This window comes from Carlito syrichta, unplaced genomic scaffold (genome assembly GCF_000164805.1).
Source record: "Carlito syrichta isolate Samal-C Ts95f unplaced genomic scaffold, Tarsius_syrichta-2.0.1 Scaffold304603, whole genome shotgun sequence".
NCBI classification, from domain to species: Eukaryota; Metazoa; Chordata; class Mammalia; order Primates; family Tarsiidae; genus Carlito; species Carlito syrichta.
Genome location: NW_007248699.1, coordinates 66,367 through 74,980, shown reverse-complemented (window position 1 = coordinate 74,980; position 8,614 = coordinate 66,367). Strand labels below are relative to the sequence as shown.

Here is an 8,614-nt window from a genome sequence, read left to right as displayed (position 1 = left end):
GAGTCTCACTCTGTCGCCCAGGCTGCAGTGCAGTGGCATGCTCACGGCCACCACAGCCTTGACCTGCTGGGCTCAGGTGATCCTTCTGCCTCAGCCTTCCACATAGCTGGAACTACAAACATGTGCCACTATGCCCGGCTAATTTTTTATTTATTGAGAGATGAAGTCTCGTCATATTGCCCAGGCTGGTCTCAATCCCTGGGCTCAGGCAGCTCTCTTGCCTTTGCCTCCCAAAGTGCTGGGATTACAGGCGTGAGCCACCACTCCCGGCTTTATTTTTTATTTTATTTTTTGAGTTGGAGTCTCTGTCACCCAGGCTGGAGTGCAGTGGCATGCTCATGGCCACTGCAGCCTTGACCTGCTGGGCTCAGATGATCCTTCCTCCTCAGCCTCCTGAGTAGCTGGGGCAACAGGTGTGTACCACCATGCCCGTCTGATTTTTTTTTTTTTTTTTTTTTACTGTAGAGGCAAGGTCTCACCAAGTTGTTCAGGCTGGTCTTGAGCCCCTGGGCTCAGGTGATCCTCTTGCCTCCTCCTCCCAGAGTGCTGATTATAGCTGAGATTGCAAGCATGAGCCACTGTGCCCAGCCTCTTTTTTTTTTTTTCTTGAGTTGGAGTCTCACTCTGTCACCCAGGTTGGAGGGCAGTGGCATACTCACAGCCACTGCAGCCTCGACCTGCTGGGCTCAGGCAATCCTTCCTCCTCAGCCTTCCAAGTGGCAGGAACTACAGGCATGCGCCACCACACCCAGCTAATTTTTTGATTTATTGTAGAGATGAGGTCTCGCCAAGTTGCCCAGGCTGGTCTCGAACACATGGGCTGAGGTAGTCCTCTCACCTCGGCCTCCCAAAGTGCTGGGATTATAGGGGTGAGCCACCATGCCTAACTTTTTTTTTTTTTAAAGAGTCAGGGTTTTCTGTGTGTCTATGTCCAGCCTGGACTGGAATTTCCAGGCTCAAGCAATGCTCCATCTCAGCCTCCAAAGTAGCTGGCACTACAGGCTCACGCTACCAGGCCTAGCTGGCTTTGGTTCTTACTGTGACATTCATCATTGAATCTTGAATATTAGTACAGATGCTTTAAATTCTAGGCTTATTTTATATCTGCCCTGGCTAAAAAAGAAATCTCATCACCCAGGAGTTATTCAGTCCTAATTTAATCAAAAGGGTAGGATGTAATCCTTAGAAAATAATCGATTGACTCTATTTGATCAGGCTTTACTTAAGAGCTAATGAGATTAATATGTAAACTAACTAGGTCTGGTTTTATTTAATCTCTTTTAAATTGCACTCCTTTTTTGAGTTGAGGAGTCTCACTCTGTCACCCAGGCTAGAGTGCAGTGGTACAATCACAGCTCACCCCAGCCTCCACCTTCTGGGCTCAGGTAATCCTTCTCCCTCCCTCAGCCTCCTGAGTAGCTGGAACTACAACCACCGCAGCCTTGACCTGTGCTCAGATGATTCTTCCGCCTCAGCCTTCCAAGTAGCTGGAACAACAGATGTGTGCTACCATGCCCAGCTACTTTTTTTTATTTATTGTGGAGACGAGGTCTCACCATGTTGCCCAGGCTGGTCTTGAACCCATGAACTCAGGCAATCCTCTCAAGTCAGCCTCCCAAAGTGCTGGGATTACAGGCGTGAGCCACTATGTCTGGCTGAAAACTGTTCTTAAGAAAGCAACCGGCTGGGCTCGGTGGCTCAGCCTGTAATTCCAGCACTTTGGGAGGCCGAAGCAAGTAGATTGCCTGAGCCTGCAGGTTTGAGACCAGCCTGGGCAACTTGGTGAGACCTCGTTGCTACAATAAAAAATTTTAAAAAGCCGGGCTCAGTGGCTCAGCCTGTAATCCCGCGCCTTTGGGAGGCTGAGGTGAGTGGATTGCCTGAGCCCGCGGGTTCGAGACCCGCCTGGGCAACTTGGCAAGACCTCATCTCTACAATAAATATATTAAAAAATTAGCTGGGCGTGGTAGCGTGTGCCTGTAGTTCCAGCTACCTGGAAGCCTGAAGCGGAAGGATCGCCGGAGCCCAGCAGGTCGAGGCTGCGGTGGCGACAGAGTGAGACTCCAACTCAAAAAAAAAAAAAAAAAATTTTAAAAAGTTAGCCGAGCATGGTAGCGCACACCTGTAGTTCTGGCTACTTGGAAGCCTGAAGCGGAAGGATTGCCAGAGCCCAGCAGGTCGACGCTGGGGTGTTGGTGAGTATGCCACTGCACTCCAGTCTGGGCAATGGAGTGAGACTCCTACTCAAAAAAAAAAGAAAGAGCTGGGCTCGGTAGCTCAGCCTGTAATCCCGCACTTTTGGGAGGCTGAGGTGAGTGGATTGCCTGAGCCTGTGGGTTCGTGACCCACCTGGGTAACTTGGTGAGACCTCATCTCTACAATAAATCAAAATGAGCCGGGCGTGGTGGCACACGCCTGTAGTTCCAGCTACTTGGAAGGCTGAGATGGAAGGATTGCCAGAACCCAGCAGGTCAAGGCTGCGGTGGCCGGGAGCGGCCACTGCACTCCAGTCTGGGTGACAGAGTGAGACTCCAACTCAAAAAAAAAAGAAAAGAAAGCAACAAAGATTGTGGGAGCTTCCAGAGCAACATATTCTTAGCTTCTTAAAAGTCCTCAAAAAGGCCAGGTGGGATGGCTCAGCCTGTAATCCCAGCCCTTTGGGAGGCCAAGACGAGAGGATTGCCTGAACCTGAGGGTTCAAGACCAGCCCGGGCAACTTGGTAAGACCTCGTCTCTACAATAAATCACAAAAATCTAGCTGGGCGTGGTGGTGGTGTGTGTTGTAGTTCCAGCTACTTGGAAGGCTGAGGTGGAAGGATCGCCTGAGCCCAGCAGTTCAAGGCTGTGGTGGCTGTGAGTGTGCCACTGCACTCCAGCCTGGGTGACGGAGTGAGACTGACTCAAAAAAAAAAAGTCCTCAAAAGTATTTTTTTTTTTAGCTGGGCTCGGTGGCTCAGCCTGTAATCCCACGCCTTTGGGAGGCTGAGGTGAGTGGATTGCCTGAGCCCGCGGGTTCGAGACCCGCCTGGGCAGCGAGACCTCATCTCTATAATAAATCAAAAAATCAGCTGGGCATGGTAGCGCAAGCCTGTAATTCCCGCTACTTGGAAGGCTGAGGAGGAAGGATCGCTGGAGCCCAGCAGGTCGAGGCTGCGGTGGCTGGGAGCGGCCACTGCACTCCAGTCTGGACGACAGAGTGAGACTCCAACTCAGAAAAAAAAAAAAAAAAGTATTTTTAGCAATAGCTGTGTGCCCATGCCTAGTCTAGCCTCTCCTATGGGCCAGATGTGGGCAGTGGAGCCTGTGTATCAGAGGTGGCACCAGTGGCCCAGAGTGACCACAGTGGTGGACCCACATGAGGCTTGCAGACCCTGGCCTGCATCATGCCCACTAGACCTGTGATGGGCATCCAGACTGGGTCTCGTGCTGGACGCTCAGCCTCTCCTCACCAGTTAAGCATGCTTGGGCATTGTTAAAATGGGGCCTGTTGGCTGTAGAGAGTTGGAGGTTTAGACTAATTTTTGGACTTGCAGGTTGTTAACTTATAGTGAACTAGTTTCAGTGTACAAAGTGTTTGACAAGTCTAATGTGCCTTCTGTACAGGTTAAGTACAGATTTCTCCTGCTTAAATTGAACTTGCATAGAAAATGCAGAGTGACTAAGTGCAGCAAAGGCTGTGAGAGCCTGAGGGCAGTCAGTCATAAATCCGCTGTACATCCAGAGGGCTCTGGGAGCTGTGCAGTCTTGTTGAGAGATTTCTTAATTAAAAAAATAATATCAAGGCACTAGCAAGTCCTTGTGTGAGTCACCCTCAGTGTATTCATGTATTCACCAGACACCCTGGGCAGGCTGCATGTGAGGGACGTCACTAGGGTAAAGCAGCACCTTCGTCCAAGTAAGCCCTCCCACGAGTAGGCAGAGTGGCTCAGGCCCTTCTCATCAGTGGCCTTGCAGACTTCAACTCCAGTTTGAATGGGGTGATTTCAGGCAGTTCTACTGAGGTTGGAAAGGCCCCACGGGGGACCTAGTGGGAGCTGGAAGCAGGTGTGACATAGGGATGGCACCCCAGGAGAGGATAGAACAGTAAGCTATAGCTCCTTGGTGCCAGGTAGACCGTGATATGGGACCAGAGGCCCTGGCAGTCGCTGTGCTCTGCTGGGTCCAGCTGTTACATGGGTTTTTTAGGTTCTTGGACACGATGGGCATTTGTTTCTCTTGATTGTGGGTGATATAGAGTGTTCCTCTCTGCACCTCCTCCATGGGGGAGGCTTTCTAAGCACATGAACCAGTGCCAGCAGCCTTACCCTAGCCCTGGATGTGGATCCTTTCCATCTGCAGACAAGGAGGAGTTGGAAGCTAGTGCCATATTGCTGACAGGGCCCATCTGAAGCCAGCCCCTAAACACCACAGTGTCCCCACCAACTTCGTGGTATACTGGATTCCTGATGGAAGAATCTTCTAGGTCCTGAGGCCCTACCCTTCCTACCCTTGATCAGGAGAGGAGTTCACTATTCAGATGAGTGTCTCCTTGGTGCCTTGACCTTCTTGGCATCACAGATCCGGTATCTGCAAATGGACTCTGGGCCTGTAGGTCAGATGGTGTCCTTTCTCCCCAGCCTCTCAGGCACAGGGGACACCTAGTGGACCAGGTCAGAACTCCTCCTCCCTATGTCACCTCCTCAGAGAGGCCCCTGGGCTCTCCTCTAGGTGTCACTTGCCCAGGTGAGAAGCAATAACTGCTGCAGCTGCCCCAGATGGTGTCTCATCACTGGTATCCCTTGGTCACTGCGAATCTTTTTGTGGGGCAGGCCACTCAGGAGACTGACTGGGTAACACTCCTGATTCTGTCTGAAACATGAGAGGCTATAGTGGGTGGAAGCAATTGCCTGGGTCCCTCTGGACTTGTCATGTGCTCTGTGTGCTGGCCAGGTCCCCATTGGCTGGCCCTCCTCACACTGTCTCTTCCTCCTGTAGGTAAGGTGCCCGGCGATGACTGCCCTCTGGTGTGGGGCCAGTGCTCCCACTGTTTCCACATGCACTGCATCCTCAAGTGGCTGCATGCACAACAGGTGCAGCAGCACTGCCCCATGTGCCGCCAGGAGTGGAAGTTCAAGGAGTGAGAGTCCTGCCGCCAGCACTGCGCCTGGACTCAGCCCCCACCCTCACCTCGAGAGGACATCCTGAGACCCACTCATGGTGGGACTGGGTGGCCACAGTCTCCACTGGAGATGGTTCCCTGGGCTGTGACAGGGTTGAGATGAGGACTGGAGCTGCATTAGTTTTTTCATCATAATGCTGACACTTTTATCCAATAAGTAAAACTCATTAAACTACCTGAACCTTGCTGGAGGCCTCTGGTCGCCTGTTTTCTTGGCATATTGATGAGGCCTCGGTGTGTTTTGATATGAAAACTCTCATGAATAAACATCTCAATGAGACGCAACCGAGGCTCTCATCAAACCCTGAGTCACGGCTCTGGGCGGAAGAAAAGCAGGACCAGACTGCAGAGCCTGGGGCAGGGCTCATCAGCGGGCCTCAAGCCTGATGGAAGCCTGGTGGGAGCCCTGGGTCCCTCCCTCAGGCCAGTTCTGGGGACCCTGGCTGGGCAAAGTGGCAGCCACTGCTCATGGTCTCTCCTGGTGGAAGGCGGCCCCTCCTGGGGTTCTGGTGGAGAGCATGACATGAGAGGGCGTGCCACCAAGGGAGCCTGATGGCTGATGTCACCTTCCAGGGGAGAGGCTGGTGGTCCTGCCTGGTGTCCTCCAGGGTTACTCCCATCAGCTCTGCAAACAGTTCCGTCTGACCAGCGCTTGGCAGACTCTGTAGCCTCTGTGCTGTCTACATTGTTTCTGGATCTGGGCACTGTGGCCAGCCCTGAGGAGTCAGGAAGAGCCTCAGCTCTGCAGGGAAGGACAACCCTCGCTGGAGATGGGATGTTACCTGCAGAGAGGGAGCTATGGATTTAGAGCTTCCTCGGCTTTCCCTGAGCTCACTGGGGTCAGGTCCACACCTAAATCTGGGCTTCCTGTGCCCTGCCATCCTTCCCTCCCTGGAGTACTCTCTGCCACTAGCTCCATTTTCCTTAGGGCAATTGCTTTTCTGCATCCTCATTCTTTCTCGAGCCTCTTCCCATGTGACAGGAAGTACCCACAAGGATCATGGTACCCCTTAACCCCAGGTGACCACAGCATCCGTCATGGCTTCCTGGCCTCTTGGGTTCCTTAAATTCTGTGACTCCCAGGTGCCAACAGCATCCTTTCCTCAGGAACCACTCTGTCTCCTCTGGAGCTGGACCCTCAGCTGCCTAGAGGTCCCACACACAGCCCAGGTCCCATAGCATCTGCTTGTTTCTAGGAAGCACTGGGCCCTGCAAGGTCCTCGTCAGAGCCTCAGCCTGTGGCCCCCCCATCCCCTTCCCCAGGTAGGCATAGAAGCTTCAGGACCCCCCCAAACATCTCCCAGGCCTTCTCACTTTGTCTCCCTGGGAGCACCCATCCCCATTCTCCCCCTGCTGCTAGCTCCATTTCCCTTAGAGACTATCCTCTTCATCTACAGGGCCTGTCTTACTGCCCACTAGGCAGTATTTTGTCTCCTTCCTCTGTAACCAGAGTGCTTACACAAGTGGTAGGGTCCTAGTGCTGAGTGAATAGAATGTTTGCTGAGTGAACAGAAAGGGCTCAAGGCACATACAAGTAGGCAGAGCCCTAGGCTACCCACCCGGGGGCAGAGCTAGGCAGGGATAGGCTCCAGATCTCAGGCCAGGGCCTTGGGTCTGGTGTTTCTAAGGCAGGTGCTGCCCTCCTCCCAGAGGACCCAGCCAGTAGCAGCATTGCTGCCAGAACTTTTCCCCATGGGCATGAGACAGATGACATCCCCACCCCCACCCCCAGACTCTGATGCCTGTCATCAAGAAGCCCTGGGCTGATAGCCAGAGTGGGTGGGTCACTTCTGTAATCTCAGTACTTTGAGAGGTTGAAGGAAGAGGATCACTTGAACCCAGTAGTTTGAGATCAGCCAGGGCAACATAGTGAGACCCATCTCTTAAAAACAAAAAAACTGGCTGGACTTGGGGGCTCAGCCTGTAATCTCAGCACTTTGGGAGGCTGAAGTGAGTGGATTGCCTGAGCCTTGTCTCTACAATAAATCAAAAATTAGCCAGGTGTGGTAGCATGTGCCTGTAATTCCGGCTACTTGGAAGGCTGAGGCAGAAGGATTGCTGGAGCCCAGCAGGTGGATGCTGGGGTAGCCGTGAGTGTGCCACTGTACTCCAGCCTGGGCAACAGAGTGAGACTCTGACTAAAAAAAAAAAACCTATTTGCCAGGCATGGTGGCTTATACCTGTAATCCCAGCACTTTGGGAGGCCGAAGCAGGAGGATTGCCTGAGCCCAGAGGTTTGAGACCAGCCTGGGCAGATTGGAGGGACCACCTTTCTACAATAAATCAAAAAATTAGCTTGGTGTGGTGATATGTACCTTTAGTTCCAGCTATTTGGAAGGCTGAGGAGGAAGGATCGCCTGAGCCCAGCAGGCTGAGGCTGCGGTGGCCATAAGCATGCCACTGCACTCCAGCCCGGGCGACAGAGTGAGACTCTGACTCAAAAAACAAACAAACGGTGGCTCAGCCTGTAATCCTGCGCCTTTGGGAGGCTGAGGTGAGTGGATTGCCTGAGCCTGCGGGTTCGAGACCCACCTGGGCAGCAAGACCTCATCTCTACAATAAAAAAAAAAAATTAGCTGGGCGTGGTAGCATGCGCCTGTAGTTCCAGCTACTTGGAAGGCTGAGGCGGAAGGATCGCAGGAGACCAGCAGGTTGAGGCTGTGGTGGCCGGGAGTGGCCACTGCACTCCAGTCTGGGCGATAGTGAGACTCCAACTCAAAAAACAAAAACAAAAAACAAACAAACAAAAAACCTTGGGTCCAGGCCCTGGGTCAGTTTCCCTTCAGCGTGGGACACTGCCCATGGCACTGTATGGTCAGTGACTAGAGCTCCAGCCTCAGGAACCCTGGGAACTCCCTGGGGTGATGCCTACAGCTGGCACACTCTTGGGTGGTTGGGAGCTTCCAGCTGTGATCCTCCACTGCTCTCACTGAGACCCTACCCAAGCCAGACCCGGTGAGTGGGAGAGGCCTGGGAGGGTCTAGACGCCACCCCCCAGCCTAAACAGGGCTTGAAACCCGAAGCCAGCGGGAGTGGGAGGCATGAGGGGATCTTGGGCTCCCACAAGGCGCTGCTTATCGTCGCCTCTAGGGCGGCTTTTTCATCTAGGACCAGGAGGTGCGACGGGTCCTCTGCGCACAGCCCCAGCACCCCCGCACGCGCCGCCGCCCCTTGCACCTCCGCCAGCCCCGCCAGCGCGATATAAGGAGCGGTTCGGGCTGCGGCTGCTCGGAACCCCGACGCCACTCGCCCGCGTCTCCATGGCCCGGCCCGCGACGCTGGTGGTCGCAGTCCTGGGGCTGTGCCTGCTGCTGGCGCCACGCGGCCTCGCGTGGTACAGGCAGGCTGCAGGACGCAGTTACTACTCGGTGGGCCGCGCCGCGGGGCTGCTGTCTGGCATCCGCGGGTCGCCGTACGCGCGGCGCTCCGAGCCTCCCGTCGGGGTGGGACCGCCGA

The 8,614-nt window shown here is 53.9% G+C and overlaps 2 protein-coding genes across 8 annotated transcripts in view; both read left to right on the top strand.

Moving 5' to 3' along the window:
- Window positions 1–5,344, top strand: part of ANAPC11 (anaphase promoting complex subunit 11) — an 8,432-nt gene extending 3,088 nt beyond the window's left edge. For 4 of the 7 annotated variants that reach the window (XM_021713580.1, XM_008060417.2, XM_021713581.1 and 1 more), the window contains exon 3: window positions 4,975–5,344. In XM_021713580.1, coding sequence (XP_021569255.1) covers window positions 4,975–5,120 — 146 coding nt within the window. In that variant the 3' untranslated portion in view covers window positions 5,121–5,344. The remainder of the gene's footprint in view (window positions 1–4,974) is intronic. The other 3 variants (XM_021713582.1, XM_021713583.1, XM_021713584.1) reach the window with 2 other exon arrangements.
- Window positions 5,345–8,418: 3,074 nt separating this feature from the next.
- The window catches only part of NPB (neuropeptide B), a 699-nt gene continuing 503 nt past the window's right edge, over window positions 8,419–8,614 (top strand). Inside the window, 1 exon segment of the mRNA XM_008060416.1 lies at window positions 8,419–8,614. This exon segment is cut by the window's right edge and continues 1 nt beyond it. Within this exon segment, the coding sequence (XP_008058607.1) occupies window positions 8,419–8,614 (196 nt within the window).